At 39.0% G+C, this 20489-nt stretch overlaps 1 protein-coding gene across 1 annotated transcript; it reads right to left on the bottom strand.

Moving 5' to 3' along the window:
• Positions 1–727: 727 nt before the first annotated feature.
• On the bottom strand, positions 728–1663 carry LOC125361899 (olfactory receptor 1030-like). Its single transcript, XM_048360511.1, has one exon. It carries the CDS (start codon positions 1661–1663, stop codon positions 728–730), a length of 936 nt encoding a protein of 311 aa, XP_048216468.1.
• Positions 1664–20489: the final 18826 nt, after the last annotated feature.

Here is a 20489-nt window from a genome sequence, read left to right as displayed (position 1 = left end):
CTAAGGAATATTTGAGACTTCACTTGAATCTACTGTATTTCACTTAATACATTTGCATACATTCACATGTCAGCCACTGTATTTACTTTTGAGTTTGTAAGCTAAAGCTAGTTTCTACATATAAAGGAAAGCATGGATCCTTTGCTTCTCTGGGCCTAACTTATTTCCATCCTTATTTTTGCTACATATTTTTATATTCACTAAAGTCATGCAGTATTTGAGTCATGTTTGAATTAAAAGCTTTTGGTGAGCTGGCCTTGACAGTTGACTAGCATCTATAGCAAAGTGTTATGAAGAAATGTTTTTAAATTCTAACAATCATTTATTCTACCATAGCCTATTAAGCCTGAAAAATGTTTCTAATACTAGGTTTTATACCCATCTCCATGAATGGTTTTACCCATAACTTTGCTTATGAAAACCGTTTTTCAATTCAGAGCTCATCCATATTGTTATCAACTAGGGAGTACATCACTTAATTTTCAACTCATGAAGGACATAGTTGTTGACATTCTAGCTTATGACTCAATTCTGATCTGTCCATAATAATTGGTTAGAATATTACTGTGTCAAGCCAAGGGTGCATTACTTTTGGTTATTAAAAGCCTCACATTGGATCAACTGCTTTCTGGTTGGGTAGCACTTAGCCTGCTAAACTTCCATTGGATTGTTCATATCGTGTAGTGGATCACCCACATTTTCATGGTGCCATGTTCAAATAACCCACTCATGATGCTTTGCTTTCTAGTAATTTTTTCAGAGTGTCCTTTACTTCCGTGTTCCTCAGGCTGTAGATCAGAGGGTTAAGCATGGGAATGACAAGACTGTAAAATACAGAGACCACTTTGGTGTGCTTCCATGAATTCTCTGCTTTAGGTTGCCGCAGGTACATGAAAAACAGCGTTCCATAGAAGATGATGACCACAGTGAGGTGGGAGGCGCAGGTGGAGAAGGCTTTGCACTTGCCTTCAGAAGACTGGATTTTTATAATAGAAAAGAGGATGCATATGTAGGAGATGAGGACAGTGAGGAGGGAGCCAGTGAGATTCACCGCTGAGAAGACGAGGAGCTGCTCTTCCTTGCTGTGGGTGTCAGAGCAGGAAAGGGCAAGGAGAGGGGGGTCTGCACAGTAGAAGTGGTGGATCACGTTGGAATTGCAGAAAGACAGCTGGAAAGTCAGGATGGTCTGTATCACAGAGTTCAGGAAGCCATAGGTGTAGACCCCTACCACTAACTCTTTGCAGACCCGCTCTGTCATGATGGCTGTGTAAATCAGGGGGTTGCAGATAGCCATGTAGCGGTCATAAGCCATTGTAGCCAAGAGGAAGCATTCGGTGGTGGCAAAAGCACTGGAGAAGTACAGCTGAGCAAAACACCCTGAGAAGGAGATTGTTTTTTTCTTCACCAATAAGTTTTGTAACATCTTGGGCCCAATGGAGGATGAATAACACAGATCAATGAAGGCCAGATGACTGAGGAAATAGTACATGGGAGTGTGGAGTCGATAATCTGCCTTGATGAGCAGGATTAGGCCAAGATTTCCCACCAAGGTGATGAGATAAATTACCAGGAACATCACAAAGAGGGGGAGCTGAAGCTCAGGGCGATCTGTGAAGCCCATGAGGATAAATTCTGTCACTGTGGTACGATTGCCTCTTGCCATCTCATATGCTCACCTGTTGCAAAAGAAAGAAATGTGGCTTAAAAATGATTACTTAAGGGGCTGGGGATATAGCCTAGTGGCAAGAGTGCCTGCCTCGGATACACGAGGCCCTAGGTTCGATTCCCCAGCACCACATAAACAGAAAACGGCCAGAAGCGGCGCTGTGGCTCAAGTGGCAGAGTGCTAGCCTTGAGCGGGAAGAAGCCAGGGACAGTGCTCAGGCCCTGAGTCCAAGGCCCAGGACTGGCCAAAAAAAAAAAAAAAGATTACTTAAAAAGAACAAAGCACCTGCTGATAACAGCACCCCGTGACAAAAATTTGGCCTTATACTCCTAATGCTTAAAGGTTGTCAGTATCCCTTGGGATTTATTCTGTTTAAACAGATTAAGAAAATCTAAGCTAATTCCTTTGCGGAATCAGACTGAAATTTTCCTAGAACAGACCATATTTTTGCTTTAATAGTGGAAATATTTTGACTTTAATTAAATAAAAATGTAGTAAATATGTACTTTTGGGCTCCCCTTAGGGCAAGAGAGCATGCTTGGTGCTGGGATAGAGATTGGGTGCCATATTGTTTTTGTTCTCATGGAATCTGATGGAAGAGCCCACAAAACATTACAAAGGAGAGTGACCTGAGTATGAATAGAGACTTAAGTGGGGCTCTGAGACATAGCTGAAAGAGATTGAATGTGGATGGTAGAAACAGGGATAGTTTCAGTCATAGATTTTTGTTCATTAATCAAAATATGTTGCCCATTTTCAATGTTCTATCTGTTAAATGAAAGCGATACAAACAAGAATGAATTAGCGTCCCCTTTAGTGGGTTCATAAGCTGGGAGGAGAAACATATATTAAGTAGCTAGTTGCAATTCAGAGTGGACAGTGGTAGAAAAGAGTACTCTCCTAATTTAACTTGCCTGCTGGAAGAGTGGTATGTGTGTGGATGGAAGGTCCTCAATCTTTTAAGGAGTGACACCGAATTGCCCTCAATATTATGCTGGATACTTTCAGTTGTAAATGTAATACAATTACTTGGTAACATTTTCAAATAGTATAGAGGGATATAAAATTTTAAAAAGAAGAAGATACTCCACACTTCTCTCATCTACCTCCAATATAATTGCTTAAGGATGTCCAATATTATCAGTTTCTTTTATGTCCTTAAAATGCTGGGTACAAACAAATTTGGACATACACACAGGCAAATGCATCCTTTTTTCCCCCCTACATAAACAAGATCATGCATGAAGCTTTATGTCTTGTTTTCTTCTTGCAGATAGAAGGTAACTGTTGAAGTGAGTTCAAGTCAAAATGTGCACATTAATTTTTGTCTTTTGAGAGTGACAAATTAAATCAGCTCCTTGATATGCACATTGCAATCATGTAAATTTTTTTCCATTTATTCTTGAATGCTTCTATAGTATTTATTTCCTTATGTTACTCAGTAAGTTTCAAATGGGTTGATGTCAAATCTTTTCCTTTTTGAAGTCTCAACCTTATGTCATGGTTGGATAAAAATTTCTCAATTTAATAGTATTTCAATTACCTCCCACTTCGTTCTAGACATTTGCTGGATTTCATTTTTACATTACAGGCTTTGAACTACTTGGAGTTTAACTTTGATGTAAAGACTGAGGTAATCAGCTTCTTTTAGTTCTTCAATAGCTAGCCAGATATCCTAACATAATTTACTGGTAAAATAATTTTTACATATAATTCTGATGATTTTAAACTCAAGCTGTGTGGTATACCGAAGCATCCTTAAGTGTGTGGGTCAACTTCTGATTTTTTTTTTGCAATGTTTTCCACAACCAGGGCCAGATATTTAAATATAGAAGCTGTGAAATTCATTTTAATAAATGGTTACCATTTTCTGGTTATCCTCATATGTATAATTTTTCTGATGAAAAATTTCAGCAGTATGTTAGGAAGTTATTAAAGAAAAAAACAATCCTGTGTATACTTAGAATGCTGTTGCATTGAACTACCATGCTAAGGTGGGACAACTTATATCCTTACAATAGAATTTCTTTTTCTTTTTCCTTTTTTTTTTAAAATTTTATTTTATTTTTATTTTTTTGGCCAGTCCTGGGCCTTGGACTCAGAGCCTGAGCACTGTCCCTGGCTTCTCTTTGCTCAAGGCTAGCACTCTGCCACTTGAGTCACAGTGTCACTTCTGGCCATTTTCCATATATGTGGTGCTGGGGAATTGAACCTAGGACCTCATGTATATGAGGCAAGCACTCTTGCCACTAGGCCATATCCCCAGCCCTAGAATTTCTTTTTCTATGACCAGTCATTTATTAAAAACTATCAGAAGTAGAGTTGCTAATGTTTTCTTTCAATTGTGCAAATGTAATCCCTACATATATTTATTTGTCTGATTTGCTTATTCGATTTATAGGACTTTTGATCTTTTTGTTATTTTAACTCAAACTATTTTTCATTTTGTGATCCATTTAAGTGTTATTTACATGTGCGGATGCTATTAAGTTTTGTTAGTTAATTTTATAATATGTTCCTTACAAAGGTTTCCTATCACTTAAAAATCATTTTTAGTTGATTTTCTTGGGTTTTTCAACATATTCATATTATATGAAGAAAATGGGAATTTCCCTCCTCATTTTTACATCATTTTTTTCTCATTCCTTTCTCTTCTGTAATCATAAGTTTAGCTGGACATTGGTGGCTCACACCTTTAATCCTAACTACTCAGGAAGCTGAGATCTGAGGATTGAAGCCAGCCTGGGCAGGAAAGTCTGTGAGACTCTTATCTCCAATAAACTACTTTAAAAAAAAACCCTGGAAATGGCACTGTAGCTCAAGTGGTAAAGCGCTAGATTTGAGCAAAAGAAGCTCAGGGACAGCACCCAGGCCCAGAGTTTAAGCCCAGGACTGGGGAAAACAAACATACAAACATATAGGCTACTACTACTAGAGCAATGTTAAGACATAGTGACCACTCTTTGGAGGGATGCTTCAGATATTACAGCCAGAGGAGGCAACCTACACAAAGTTGCTGAGGTGTGAGGAAGACCATACATTAACAAGCTGCAAAGGCGTGATATTGTTAAGAGAAGTCTTCTCAAGACAGTGTCTGTCTTTGATTTTCACAGGGCCCTTGGCAAGAATAACGAATGCAGGCTCCTACATCTATAGAGATGGAGATATTTAAAAGTGAAAGACCAATACATAAAAACAATAAGTTATATTCTCTTGTTCATTCTCACCTTTATAATGCCCTGACAAGGCACAGTTTATGGGATTCCATCAGTTTTGTGTGGAATGCAGTGGTGTGGGGAGAGTCTGTCTCCAGCCCCACACGTGGCTTCATAGGTTGGGACACGCCAGCTGGCAAGCGCACACTCTGCTCATACTTTGCAAACAGTCAGCCCTTGGCTATCCTTAAGCCCAAAGTATGAGAACAGTAGTAGTGTGACTTACCCTTTTCAGGGTGATCTGGGAGACGTACAGGGCTCTTGTAGACTCTGGGAGTAAGTTGGGAGCCTTTAGAGTAAAGAATTTTAGGATCCTGTTACCTAGAAGGCAGTCAAGAAGCAGTAGTTAGTGTGGGCAGTGTGGGTGGGCACAACCTCTTTGGCTTCATAGACTCCTCATCCACACAGTAGGAAGTGTCCTAAAGAATAGATTTAAAGTGTGAAGCCAAGTTGGGCACCAGTGATAATCCTATAATTCTAGGTAGCCAGGAGTCTGAGAACTGAGAATCATAGTTGAAAGGTAGCCTGGGCAGACAAATCCAAGAGACCCTTATTTTCAATTAGCTAGGAAAAACAGACAAAAGCAACAAATCCCCCCCTCAAAAAAAAAAAAGCAACAAAAAAACCCTACAATTTAGAAGTGGAGGTGTGGTTCATGTTGTAGAGTGCCAGCCATGAGTAAAAAAAACCAAGCAGGTAATTGAGGCTCTGAAGTTCAAACCCCAGTACTGGCGTGCGTGTGTGTGTGTGCGCACGCGCACACACACACACACACACACACACACATTGTGGGACCAAGGCTTCTCTGTGTTTGGAGCTAAGGTTAGTATTGCCCATCAGGGCTAGATAACTAAGGATCTAATATCCCTTTTTTTTTTTTTTTTTTTTGGCCAGTCCTGGGCCTTGGACTCAGGGCCTGAGCACTGTCCCTGGCTTCTTCCCGCTCAAGGCTAGCACTCTGCCACTTGAGCCACAGCGCCGCTTCTGGCCGTTTTTTCTGTATATGTGGTGCTGGGGAATCGAACCTAGGGCCTCGTGTATCCGAGGCAGGCACTCTTGCCACTAGGCTATATCCCCAGCCCCCTAATATCCCTTTTTAAGGAGCTGGTTTGTATCCTGTAGATAGTAGACAGCCTTGGGAATAAACTGAGATGCTTGTTAGAAGAACTTTAAGGGAAAAACCCTTAAAGTGAAGAATTATTAGAGGAGAGTGTGTTTAGTCAGAGGGACAATTTGGAAAAGAGGTGAACCAGAACATCTCAGAGAATGTTTAGAGACTGTGAACATCCTCTTGGGTAAATGCAAGTGAACATGGAAGAGATTAGTGGGAGACAATGTGGCTGGGGTTAGAAGTGAGTCATATTGTAGAGAACTGTGAGAGCTAATCACTAGTTTGACAATGGACATGGACTCATAAAACAATAAAGTAATGAAATGATTTGTCCAATTTTCTGGTTTCAGGGAACCAATCTAGCAGCATATAAGAAATGTATTGAAGAGAGGGAGAAGGAGAGGGAGAGGAAGAGAAGGAGGAGAGAAAGAGAGATGCGGAGAGAAAACCTGGAACATTTTCCATATAAGAGGTATCACTATTTGACTGAGAAAATAATGCTAGAAATGAAAAAAGGAGGTAGGCACGAGAAATATCATAGAGATAGAATGTATATCACTGTAATTGACTAAAACTCTCAGTTTTCAAGTCTGGGGACTAGAAAAATGCTGATGTAAGAATTGATAGTTTAACTTGAAATTTCTGTATCTCACAGGGAGAGCTGGTACTTTTTTGGGGGGCTGGTAGTGAGGCTTGATCCCAGGGCTTTGGGATCTTGCTTGGTTTTTTCATTCAAGGCTGGTGTTCTGCTACTTCAGACATATCTCCACTTGTGCCTTTTTCTGGTTAATTGGGGGATAAGAGTCTCCTGGATTTGTTTGCCCAACCTGGCTTTGAACCATGATTTCAAATTTCAGCTCCCTGAGTAGCTAGGATTAACGGTGTGAGCCACTGGTACCTGTTGAGCTGACACATTCTAACACACACACGTTTATGTATGCCTGTGCCAAGATGAAATATAATTGAATTAAAAGTAGAAGGTAATCAAGATAAAAAAGGACCAGATTATCCCAGTGTGCTTGACTAAACTCATTTCTGCGAGGCAATGATTTTAGTAGAAACTGAGAGTCTAGGATAGAAGTGAATTAGGAGGGCAGAGTCTTGAAGCAGTGTGAGGGGTAGCACTGATGTCAATCTGCAGCCAGAGCCCAATCTGGAAAGGAACGTGGGAAAGAGAGATAAATAACCCAAGGACAGGAATAGAAGTGCAAATAAGGGACCTGGGATAGGACTTCAGGGAAGTTGTTCCTTTAAGGGCAGACAAGGATAGTTAGCAGGGAACAAAAGCTATTTTTCAGGCTGGCTTCTATCAGGGAATAGCAAGGAGCCATTTAAGTAAAATTCTTGACCATTGCTGTTTTGTGACCATCATGCTTCTCTCAATAATAACTTAAAGTCAAACCAAAGTTTGAGATGGTCAGACAGTATACTTAAATAATCGTACTCAGTAAAATAATGCTGCGAAATGTTTATTGTTCAGAATCTTGTGCTATCTACAGGTAGCAAAATCTTTTGGATTTCTAGAATTAGTCAAGTCTTCTGGTTGCCATTCCAACTATATCAGTTCTCACCTGAAATGGACATGGATAAGTTTAATATGTCTGGAGGAGCCCAAAGCCAAGTGTGCAGGCTTTACTTAACAGCTTTTGCACGACCAAGGATTTTACTATTAGCTGTTACCAATGTGACTTTATGCTTGCCTATGACATTTCTAAAACATGGTTAATGAGTTTTAATTTGAAGATTTAAAAATGTATGTATTATTAGCTAGATGTTTATTTATTATCATGTGATTTTTTTTTCAATCATGGGGCTTGAACTCTGGGCCTGAGTGCTGTCCCTGAGCTCTTCAGCTCAAGGCTAGTGCTCTACCACTTGAGCCACAGCATCACTTCCAGTTTTCTTGTGGATAATTGGAGATAAGAGCCTCATGGACTTTCCTGCCCAGGCTGGCTTTGAACCACGATCTCAGATCTTAGCCTCTTGAATAGCTAGGATTCTAGGCATGAGCTACTGGCGCCCAGCTTATGTGAAATATTATTCTTCATTCCCCAAGTCTTTTGAATTAGTATTGAATTAATCACTAAATTTGAGGGTTACCAGCAATATAAGTTTTTAGTCTATTAGCTCAGAATACAACTAGACCCAGTGGTAAATTTCAGGAGAAACAAAACAAGTGCTCTCTCTATCCTTCCCCCCTCTCTCTTTTTCACTTTACTGGTGTTCTACCATGTGAGTCACATCTCAACCCCAGTTCTTTGCTGGTCATTTTGGAGAATGGAGTTTTATAAACTTTTTCTCCCCCCCAGGGCTGGCTTTAAATCCTTTAGATCTCAGCCTCCTAAGTAGCCATGATTATGGGTATGAATCCATGTAGCTCTAATAATAAATATTTGACTTTAGGTTTTTACTTCAAATTTGTGGTCTTTAAAAGGAAATATGGGCTCACATTTATTTGATAATAATAATGAGTAGTTGTTTGAACATTTTTAACACACCAAGATTCACCCTATTTTACATATATTATTTTACTTAATATAGAGTGTTATTTTCTCCACTTTACCAATGGGGAAATGTTCAGCAATTTGCTAAGTTCACGAAGTAATGAAGCCAGGATTTAAAACTAAGTAAGGTAATTCTAGGGGCTAATTTTGATTCTTCCCATTAGGACTTTTCAGAACTTATTTACTTCATGGTTTTATTTTTCTTAAAAAGTTAGATTCCTATGAGAAAACTTTAGGCATCGGCATGTATTCAATAACACTTGTTCTCAATTCGTTCAGGCACATTTCACATTTTATTGAATCAATATAGTCAACATTTGAGAATGCCAGAATGTGTTGTTTTGTTCCTTACATTATTTCTTATGTATGAAAAACTCAACCAACCTGAGAAACATTCTTTCTTTCTTTTCTGGTTTCTATCAGGGCTTGAATTCAGAGCTTCACACTGACTTGCCTTGCTTCCTTACAGCTGGTGTTCCACCATTTGAACCATGCCTCCAGCCTAGCTTTTTGCTTCTTAGTTGGAGTCTCACAGACTTTTCTTCCCTGGGTTGGCTTTGAACCAGTAGGCTCTAGGTCTCAGCCTCCTGACTAGCTAGGATTACAAGGGTGCGCTACCAGAGCTTCACAAGGAACATTTAACTTCTGAAGAGGAATTGGCACTTGAACTACTTAGAGAAGCTTATGGAAGCTATACCTAACTATTTTCTAGTCATAGGAAAGTTTCTCTCCTACAAAGTATTGCCAATTTCAGAGATTTTTAGGAGTTTCTCATTTTCTTACTATGGTTTATTTATAGAATTGGGCATTGACAAAATTTCCAGTTTTTCCAAATAATAGTTAACCATTATTATTATTTTTTAATTCAACCATCCTTCCTACTTGTTTTCTGACAGAAGCAAAGCACACTTTCCTCTCTGTAGTCCCAGAACGATTTGGGTCTATGACAGCCTTGGAAGTAAATACAGCTTACCCAGAATGTACCAGTTGGTTAGTCAGGATTCCTAACACCCTGGAAGCATCCAGTGAGGGTACTTCCAGTCCGACAAGCCAGCCTCTTTCTTCATGTTAGACTAAAAGGCTTCCTCCTTTCTGGATTCTGTATCCACTCCACAAACCTATATTTATAAAGCTGGGGTGTAATGAGTCTGTGATGTCTTGTTTTTCCAGAGCTTCCTAGATCCCCAAAGGAGCAGGGCGTTCTGTGAGATCCTTTGCCTTTGATTTTTCATCACTCTCGGGAATTAAAATGCCTTCATCATCCTGGTAGCAGATGATGACTCAGGCTGCAGTGCTTCTGTGTCTATTTTCAGGATGACTCCAAGTCCAGAAAGTTTTGGCATGATGCAGAGATACGGGCACTCTTGCCCTTGCCTAGACCCTTGTGTGAATATTTTATAGTGGGGGAGGGGGGATAGAAGATTACACAACGATTAGACGGCTAGGATATTTTTACATGAAAAGAATGGATGATTTTGCCTAGCATATTTATTTATCCTAACAGGAAATTTCAGAAAAAAAGTTGTCTTCAATTTTTTTCTATTGTTGTGTATCTCCTGTTACATGAAATGAAGGAAGAATATCATATAGAAACTCAAGTCAAAAGCTAAATATTCGAAGGGATCCTTAGGCCTCTTGCCTTGTATTTTCCTCTTTCCCAAGCTTCTCTGCATGGAAAATGGGCCAATCAATGATTCACTGTGTGGCCAGAGTCAGTTTATAAAAGCATCTGTTTGTTTTTTTTCCCCTCATGATCACTATGGTAAAAAGAGGTAAGGTCTTTGAGGCTGTTAACTACAGTAATTTAGCATAGCCCTTGTTGTAGTCAATTAGGAGCCCATAGAAATTTTGATGAACGTTGCTTGGAATTATTATTTTTAATATTTTTTTATTGTTACGTAGGTGATATACAGAGGGGTTCCATAAATCAGGTAAAGCATACATTTCTTTTTTTGGACAATGCCACCCCTTCCCTCACTTTCTCCCAGCTTTTCCCTCCTGTTCCCACCAACAAATTGTGCAGTTCATTTTCAACAGTGTTGAAAATGCTGCATTGTTCGCCCTTTGTCCCTCCATTTCTGTGCTGCTCTGAATTATTATGGTTTCCCAGGAGTAGCTGGTGTAGTAATGCATTTATTTTGAAGTTTGAGAATTTTACTATAAAACAAGACAGTTTTTATAGGATAGCAATCCTCGGATCTCAGCTTCCTGAGAAGCTAGGATTACAGGCATGAGCCTCCAGTGCCCAGCCATAGGTCGGTTTTTATGCAAGGTGGCAAGTGTCATAGCCAATCATTTGTGCTATTCTATTCACTATTCAGAAATCAGATTCTGTTTGAACCCTGCATCTCCACCATTTCGGATTCCTTATTCTTGCTCAGAATATGATAGAAGTAAGAAGTAAGATATTAATTTCCAGTTGGTTGTTGATTTCTGGATTAAACCTGACTAAATGACCTTTCTCACTGGTGGGGCAACTGTATATTCAGACAGTATTCACCATCTGGCTGATATTACAAAAATTATTAAAAAATATCATTCTTGAAAAAAATATTAAAAAGCCAGCTTGTTTCAGACTTCTACAAAGGAAAAAATGTGCACTTCTTAAAGTTTATACTTCCTTTTTAGAGTTCTATATTTTTGTATATAATTGGTTTTCTGTATTTGTGGTCTCATATCCATGGATACAACCAATTATAAATTTATTTTGGGGGTTAGGGGCTATGGAGGATTGAAATCAAGGCCTCATGTATACTTGGTAAAAAGTCTACCACTGAGCTGCATTCCCAGCCCTTGAAATATTTGGAAAACATCACAATTGTACTGACTTGAATTTATGTGGACCATTTCCTTATTATTTTCTAAACAAGAGTGCAATAAGTATTTATATAACGGCTACATTGTTATAGGTACTATGAGTAATCTAGAGATGATATATACAGAAATGTTGGGTGTAGGCTACATACATTTTATATAGAGGACTTGGGCAGCCACATAGTTTGGTATCCATGGGAGACTGGCCTGTGATCATCCATGGACCCAATTCCCTATAGATGCCAAGACATGAGTAGATAGAAGGTTAAGAATTAACACCATCTCCTGGTACTCCAATGCCATTATTTAAGGCCATGGCATGACGTGCAGATATTCTGCCTCAACTTCTGAGGAAGCAGAGAAGGTCAGTGATGGTGTCTCAACTACACATCCTCTGTGGCTTGGTTTTCATTTCTGCCTTTTATCTTCAGTTCTAAACAGGGGCGATGCAAAATCTATGGCCTGTTCAAATCTAACACTGACTATGAGCAAATGTTGCTTTGTTCCCTCAGGACTCATTAAGCTATCTATTCTGAGCCATCTAAGCCAAGCCCAAAGTCTAGTTTCATATAAACAACATTCAGATCAAAGGCAATTAATTGTTCCCATAAGCTTGAAAATACATTTGCTTATAATTGCAATAAGATGCGGCAGCCCCTCTTTCAGATCAAAGCTAGCACGCTAGTAGGACTGAATAGTCATGATAGTAAAAGACAGGAGGGGCAGTAGTAAGTGGTAGTGGTAGTAGTAAATGAGTTTTAGCATTGTGATTAGAGGTGAAGCTTTGGGTCTTCACAGTCAGGGTTGGAATTCAAGCTCATCTACTTATCGTCCATATGATCTTTGGCAGATTATTTAACCATTCTCTGCTTCTATTTCCTCAGGTGTCAACTGTTGATAATAACATTTTTCAATGGGTTGTTGAACATTTTAAATTGATGAAGACAGTAAAAAATATTGTTCATGTTACTGCTTTCATGTTTTTGACATTATCTAATATGTAACAAATAATTGTGATGTGCTGGATGGATATCATTCTAAGCTTACACTCATTACTTCATTTAATTACCAACATTTAAACTGGCTTTATTGTATAAATATGGAAACTGAGTAACTTAGCAAAAGTTCCAAGGTGAGTAAGTAGATGGCTGAAATTGAATTTGAAACAGGCAGCCCAAGCCAAGAACTCAGATCTATTTTCTTAATGCTGTCATGACTCTTACCAACTATACTGTGCTTTTATTTATAGTATATTCATCTATACCATCATATTTAAATGCCTCAATGTAAAAGTCCATGTGTAACAGCACCGCCTAAGTGAACAAGAGTCATCTAAATAAAAGCACTCATCATAGAATTTTACTTTGACAGAAAGTGTTTGTGCCCTTCTGTTTGCATGACTAACTTCTGAAAATAGAGCCAAGAGCACATGAATATCCATGAGTGAGGATCTTTGATGGCAAGCAATAAAAACGGATTCTGGATATTTTCAGAACATCAGGAGCCATCAAGAAGAGTTCAGATTCAAATATAAAGCGATGTCTCAACTATCTTTGAGGAACTGGACAAATTGCAGCTGCTGACCACTGGTGTGTGTGGACTGTTACTTAGCCAGTACCACTGCTATGTACTATACGTTAACACAGCATGACTGTTCCTGGAATTTGGTCCCCCTGCTCCAAAAATATTGTTAGAATATTATACTGTGGACTGATGATCATATTTGATTCCTCTGAAGAAAGCAGAATTCTCTTAATTTCCTATGTTGCTGAGATGAGTAGATTCAGAATTTTCCACTTTTGGACTTTTCAACATTATAGCCCTGTTCCATGCATCATGGAGCCAGTGTAGGGGTAATTTTCAGCAGTTGTAAACCAATTCTATTTCATCAATAAACCTGGGTACAGTAAGGCCCATGATAAGATAAAGTAACAATTCTGCTTACGATGTGATTCCTATAAGTTTCCTCTCTAATGGACTACTATGGAGTAATTCTCCAAAGATTCATATAGCTCAGAAGAAGTATGTAGCAAACCCTGGAAGTTCTGAGTGTCTCCCCTTTTCAGCAATTGTTACTTTAAAATGGTTTTACCTTCTCTTGAAATAGATGTGGAATGAGAATGAATGATGACACATGTTGGGGTTCTGGACACCCCCTTTCTCCCCCCCACGGGGAGAATGGTAACCACAAACTCTATGAAAGAGCACTCAGCCTGGCCCTCCGCCAGCGGAAGGCCAAAGGCGTGCTCACATGGGCAAGCGCTAAGTTGAGGACGGGTTGCTGAAGCTTCCCCTCCCCCCAGTCCCCCTACATGTTACCGAGGGCGGAGGCGAAAAGGAAGGCATCAGGGACACGCTGCGGTGGTGGAAAGCGTCTCAAAGACTTTAATATGGAAGGGCACTTATATAGAGGTAATGGCGGGAAAGAAAGGGGGCTGACCAAAGGGCCAGTCATAGGCTAGGGAGCATGTCCATCAAGTGACATCACAAAACTTCCCTTTGTGGGCGGGACAACCCCATCATGGTGGCACGCACGTGTTCACCTCCCAAGGGGTGGAGGCCAGAAGGTGGGAGGGACTTCTATTGTCCCAAGGCTGGTGGAAGGGCAGCCTTTCCCAGGCCATAATAATCCCCAACAGACACATATATCCAATACGATTGCTGGTGTTATTTTTCTTGAGGCTACAGGCTACACCAATCCAAAGCACTCTGGATCTCTGAGTTGTTTAGATATATTACGCCATTGCAGGGACATCTTTGGGGACTCTAATTTTGCCTGCCACATTTACTAAAGGACATGTTTCTAAGTTTGTTAGTGTATACCTGTTATCTCAGAGCTCAGAAGGCTGAGGCAAGAGAGTCATGAGTTCAAGATTGGCCTGGACTACAGCAAGTGCCTGTCTTATAAAAGAGTGTGTGTGTGTGTGGGGGGGGGCAAATGCTCCTCTTCTATTGTACTTTACATTGCTAATGATTTAATTAAATTTGTTTTCTCACATTTCAGGCTACAAAAATGGGGATGATATTAGTCTGAGACAGGCTCTACTTCAAAACAGGGTAAGAGACTTCTGACCTAGGTCTCTACATAGCCCTTACCATGAGGAAGTAGCCAAAGAGCCTAAAAGATTTGAAGATCTTGAGTCCTTGAGTGGGAAAATGATAGGGAGCAGTTAGACATGAACGATAGAAAAATGGAAAGTCAACTTAAAAATGGAAGCTCCTTCAGAGTCTCAAATCCTTGAGTAGGGAAAAATGTTAGGTAATGGTTAGCCAAGGAAATGCCAGGAAGTGTTTGGTACATGCCTAACAACATATTGCTTTTGAAGGCTACAACAATCAGATACACAAAAGTCACACATATCATACTGTCTGATTATAGAAAACCACACAAAAGGTGCCAAAGCACATTCCCAGGCACCTGCTCAAATCAGTTTGAGTGACTAAGAGCTACCTTTGTGCTATTAACATGTCATTTTAATCTTGTTGTAATTAGCTTTTCTCCCTCCTCAGTCCTTGTGGGTTTTTCTTAGGTAGTTGTGTGTAATTGCTTTGTACAGAATAATTCTTAAGTAGGGCTATAATTCTTATTCAGCTTTCATGTCAATTACTCTGTGGTCAGATTCTGGAAGGTTTCCTGTGCCCCCTACATGTCAATAAAGGCCTGTGCCATGGTAAAAGGGTGATTGTTTTTGACTTCTCTTTCTGAGTTGTCTTATTTTCATTTCTGAAAGTGCCTTTCTAGACTAATAAACTTTACTATTTATAATAAATGGTGTTCTTTACTCATCTGAAGAAAAGGGACATTATGTTTTCCAGAAATTGTGACTATCAGAAACCTTTCCTCCTTACCAATACCTAAATCCCTGACTTTTAATATTATCCTAAGTCCATGACTTCTAATATCTTTTAGGTATAGCATATGTAAAGTAAAATGTACCATTATTAGCTCCTGAAAATTGCATAAGCCTGTATAAGCCAAGCACCTGGCATGATACAGAACATTTCCATCCATCCAGTTCTTGGATCAGACTTCAGTCTCGCTTTATAGAGGCATCTACTATTCTGATATGTTTCATTATTGTTTAGTTTAAAAATTTCATACTATTGAGATAATACAATATGTTCTTTTTTTGGTTCTAGGCTTGGGACTTGAACTCAGGGCCAGGGTTTTGTTCTTGAGCATTTGTGCTCAAGGCTAGCTCTCTGCCACATGGGCCACAGCTCTAATTCTGAATTTGCCTGGGAGGTAATAGTCTTTCCTGCTCTGGCTGGCTTTGAACTGCAATCCTCAACTCTCAGCTTCTCGAGTAGCTAGGACTACAGGTGTGAGCCACGGTTGCCTGTCCTTTTTTATTTTGGATAATACTATTCTCAGTCATCATGCTTGTGAAATTCATTATGTTATTGTATATCAATGGTGTTGTTGCCCTTTGTTGCTGCTGTATTCTAATACACCACGGCACATGACCCTTCTATAAATGGCAACTTGAATTGTTTTCATTTTGTAGTTAAGAAGGAAGCTATCTACAAGGGTAGGTATTAGCAAAAAAGAGGAAAAGTTCAGTAGAGAAAAATCAATGAAATATAAAGCTGTTTCTTTGAGACTGTCAACAAAATTTATAAGCCTTTAGCTAGACTGAGTTTTTTTTGTTTTTAAAAAGAGCCAACCCAAATTTTTTTGGACCAAAATAAAAGAAAGAACACTGTCAATGACTTCACAAAAACAAAAAGTACATGAACCAGGGCCTGAACATAAATCAGAAAAAATTGGAGAAAGGAACACACACACACACACACACACACACACACACACACACATACACACACACACTTATTTAAATGGAGTTGAACAAATTACTTTCTTAGAATTTTTAACGATTTCTTTGTATGGTGATGTTTCTCTCGCGGAGGAAGCAGAGTCATTAAGTTTTGAGGAGGGGCGGGTGGATGCTGCCACTAGGTGCCAACCAAAGAAGGGCAGAAGTGTAGCTATGTATAGCAATGAATTAAGACTTTTGAAGCTGGTAGGTATTTTTGTGTAATTCTTTTCTTGGATCTATGTTTCCAAGGCAAGGGACATTCCCTTTAGCTTCCTTGAGGACTGACTGCTCCTATTCAAACACAAATTCTTTCAGAATTGCTTCTGGCTGAAAGGAACATAATTAACTAAAAGAGTCTCTGAATATGTGCACTTTCACTCATCATTGCCCATGCCCACCTGCCGAATAATATAGTGACTTAAAATAGCAGGAAAACGACCAATTGTGGCAAATTCCGAGCACGTGGAGATGCCATTTGTGGTTCAGTGTCCCTGCGGGCCAAGACTAAAGCTACTTCTTTGTCTAGTGCCTCCCTTGCCCTGTCCCGCTCTCTTGCTGTCACCTGGCATTTTAGACACGTATCTTTTCAAATGTTTTTTTTTTTTAATGTTTGCACTATTTCTTCTTAAAAGTCCATCACACCTAGCATTAGCAATGTAGTAATTTACAGAAGATGTAAAGATCCTGGTTTATTCTCATGTTACCTTATGATATGTCTTCATGTCTTACGTTTATATGAAATCACCAGTAGGCAATCGCACCATTATATTTGGTGAGGTTTATGTATTTTAAAGGAATTTGAAGGACTACATGTTTAGATAAGACAGGTATTTGCCCCTTTAGATATATTCTATGCTTTTCCATTAGAGTTAGAGATTGCTGTTCTTTCATAATGTTTATCTTCCTGAGTGCATAACCAGGCTACTACTAGAGTAAGAGTGAACGGACTGTCCTAGGATGTGTGAGAATCTCAGAGATGGTCTTTTCGAATTCCACAGTCAAGGGAATGATGTGTATGCATGGACTCTAAGCCTCCATTATTTGGGATAATATCCAGGGACTTCAGCTGTTGCATGTAGACCCAGAGGCTGCTGATGGCTTCCCAGTGGACAGCACTGGAAACAGGAAACTGACAGTGGGAATTGAAATCCTTCAGCACCGACTGTTTGAAACCTTTGGTCTCAGTTCTCTCAACTGCCAATGAGGATAATATAAGGAACTACCTCATAAAATTGTGTTTAGTGCTTACATACTTGCTGATCTCATAGAGTGAGTTCTGCAGGATATTGATTCTAGTTATTGTGGTGCTTATAAACTGTCTCCGTTAATGGTGGAACTCGAGGGGTTTAGAGAGGAGATTTTAAAATGAGCTTTTGAAAACCTACATCTTAGGGATGAAGATTCTGCACGTTGACACTATTTCTCTTCTAGAGCACATCCAAACATCTTTCTAATTTTTACTACTTTATACAACTTTTGACATGTTTCCTTCCGCCATGATAATGTATGTATTTTATTTATTTTTACATTTTTTTGTTATTTGAAATTCAGTCTTGCAAGTACTGTGCTCCCTGACAGTACCAATTGACATGTGTTATGGATGTCAATACATAATATTTAGCAATACATCCATTGGATGGCTAGAGCTCATGTTAGCAATTTACATGTGAAGTTTAGTGTTGTATTTGTAATGACAAATTCCAAAGTAACCATGGAACTAACATTTATCTAATAGTAAGTCTGGTCAACATTTATTTATAAGAAAGTTTGGTAAATTAATAATATAGATGTAGCATTAAGAAAAAAGGATAAATTGACCACTGGAGAACTGGCAGTCTTTTGAGGGGTTTAGTTGTGGGATTTGGATTGCCTTATCTCCACAATGCAACCTAATGATGCTTCGTTGTACTTTTAAAATCACATTTGAACCATTAGCATATTCAGGGATTTATCCCCAAGAGAGAACAAAAGCTTGAAAAAAAGTAGCTATATACTCACTTTGTGACTTTGCATTCCTACTTAAAGATGAATAAGTCCTTATTTCAAGAGATAAGACTTTGGCTTTGGTTAATGAACTTTTGACTTATTTTTATTTACCATTGGAGAAGAGTTTATCGGTACTCACAAATCATGCTGTAGAAGTAAGGAAGGCAGAATCAAACAATCAACTACTGAGCAAAGTTGGCTGACTTCCACCATCAGTTTTTTTTTTTTTTTTTCTGGTCCTGGAGCTTAAACTCAGGGCCTGGGCACTGACCCTCTTTATGCTTCAAGGCTGGTTCTCTATCACTTGAGCCACAATACCACTTCTGGCTTGTTCTGAGTAGTTTATTGGAGATAAGAGTCTCATGGACTTTCCTGCCCAGACAGGCTTTGAACCCATGATTCTCAGATCTCAGCTTCCTGAGCAGTTAGGATTATAGATGTTAGCCACTTGTTCCTTGATCACCATTAGTTTTGTGTAGTAAATAGTTATAATCCAAGGTATCACGAGTCTGTACTGACCTACCTACAAGACATAAATTCATATGGTATTTCAGCACTGTACAATATGGGCACTTTGTCAAGTGCTAGCTTTGAGATACATTTTTTTTTTTTTTTTGGGCCAGTCCTGGGCCAAAGACTCAGGGCCTGAGCACTGTCCCTGGCTTCTTCCCGCTCAAGGCTAGCACTCTGCCACTTGAGCCACAGCGCCGCTTCTGGCCGTTTTCTGTATATGTGGTGCTGGGGAATTGAACCTAAGGCCTCGTGTATCCGAGGCAGGCACTCTTGCCACTAGGCTATATCCCCAGCCCTTGAGATACATTTTTAATCCATAAAAATTTTTAAAGACTTAAAGATGTGAAAATCTGCAGAAAGACTAACATTCTTCATGTATCTGAAGGGTTTAGATTCAAGCAAGCCCAGAGTTTAAGCCTCAGGACTGCAAAAAAAAAGGGGGGGGGCATGTGGGAGGAAGTTGAATATAGAAGAAAGAAGCAAATAATCTCCATTTGCACATGATCTAATTATCTACTTAAATGTTAGGCTCACCAAAGATGATTTGTGCCTTGGGCTGGACTAAAGGGCTTTGGAGGAAACATCCCCAAACAAATAGACTGCATGGAGTAAGATTTGTGGGTTTCCCACGGTGCTTACTGAATGAATTATTTCAGCCAGATATCAAGTGCAAAAAGATAAAATTGATGACCTGAAAAGTCAGAGGACTGAATGAGGAACAGATAATTTGTTTAGAAGCTGATAGTTCGATGGTTACCTAAATGCAAGGAAACTGCAGGGTCAATTTATTTTCTTTTAAAGCCACATATTACATAGATTGTAGAAAATGTAAATATAAAGGAAATGAGACATTATAGAATAGAAGTTTGGGGGACAGTTTTGCTAAGATTAGTTTAAAATTACAGATGGAATTATTCTGTGTAAGTGTGTATAGTTTCTTGAATATGTGTATGATGGCATTCCATATGTGTTAGTGAAAATGAAATCACTACATTCTTTCACGTAATCTTGTCATTCTAGGTTTATCTTGGTAGCAGTTTCATTGTCTCATGGATTCCCTGGTGAATGAGAACCACATTGCAGTGACAAAGTTCACATTGTTGGGTTTAACACAGGATCTAATTCTTCTACTCATCTTCATCATTATGCTAGGTATCTTTTTATTTTTGGAAGGAATTGTTTTATTGTTAATAATCGTTGAAGTCATAAACATTGTAGACTACATTGACAACGTCCATCCAGGGGAAGGTTTTTTAAAAAATGAAGACAGCAAGGGAGGGTGGGTTGGGGGGATGGAAGGAGGGAGAAAAATGAGGAAGGGGTAACAATTATGACAAGAAATGTATATGCATTCACTACCTTAAGTATGTAACTGTAACCCCTCTGCAATTATGTTATGTATCTATTCCTGGTACTAGTATCTGGCAATCTCTGCACAGTCCTTCTTATCAAAGTGTCTACTCAGCTTCACCATCATGTGTACTTTAAAAAAATCAATTTAGCTTTTGCTGACGTTGAAATTGAGAGTCTATGACTATAATAATAATAATAATTGAGATGAGTTCCACTCTTAGACACTTTTACTCTTCTGGAAGTTATCGTAGCATTTTTGACTACTATTTTCTTATGCATTTTTGGGGGGGCATTAATTTTCTTCCTTCTGGCAGAATAATATAAATATGAAATTGTTTTGCTTCTTGAAATTCAACTTTACATGGCATTCCAACTTACAGTACCCCACAGTACTTAATGCTTTGTGTTCCAGTGGTCAGCATAAAGTACTAGCATTAAGCTATATTGAATGGTCAAAGCAAATGCTAGATTTTATTGTATTTGAAATTTAATACTATTTCTAATCCA

Source organism: Perognathus longimembris, chromosome 13, assembly GCF_023159225.1.
Source record: "Perognathus longimembris pacificus isolate PPM17 chromosome 13, ASM2315922v1, whole genome shotgun sequence".
Lineage (NCBI taxonomy): Eukaryota > Metazoa > Chordata > Mammalia > Rodentia > Heteromyidae > Perognathus > Perognathus longimembris.
The sequence above is the reverse complement of the archived record's forward strand: the minus strand, read 5'-3'. Positions and strand labels throughout refer to the sequence as shown.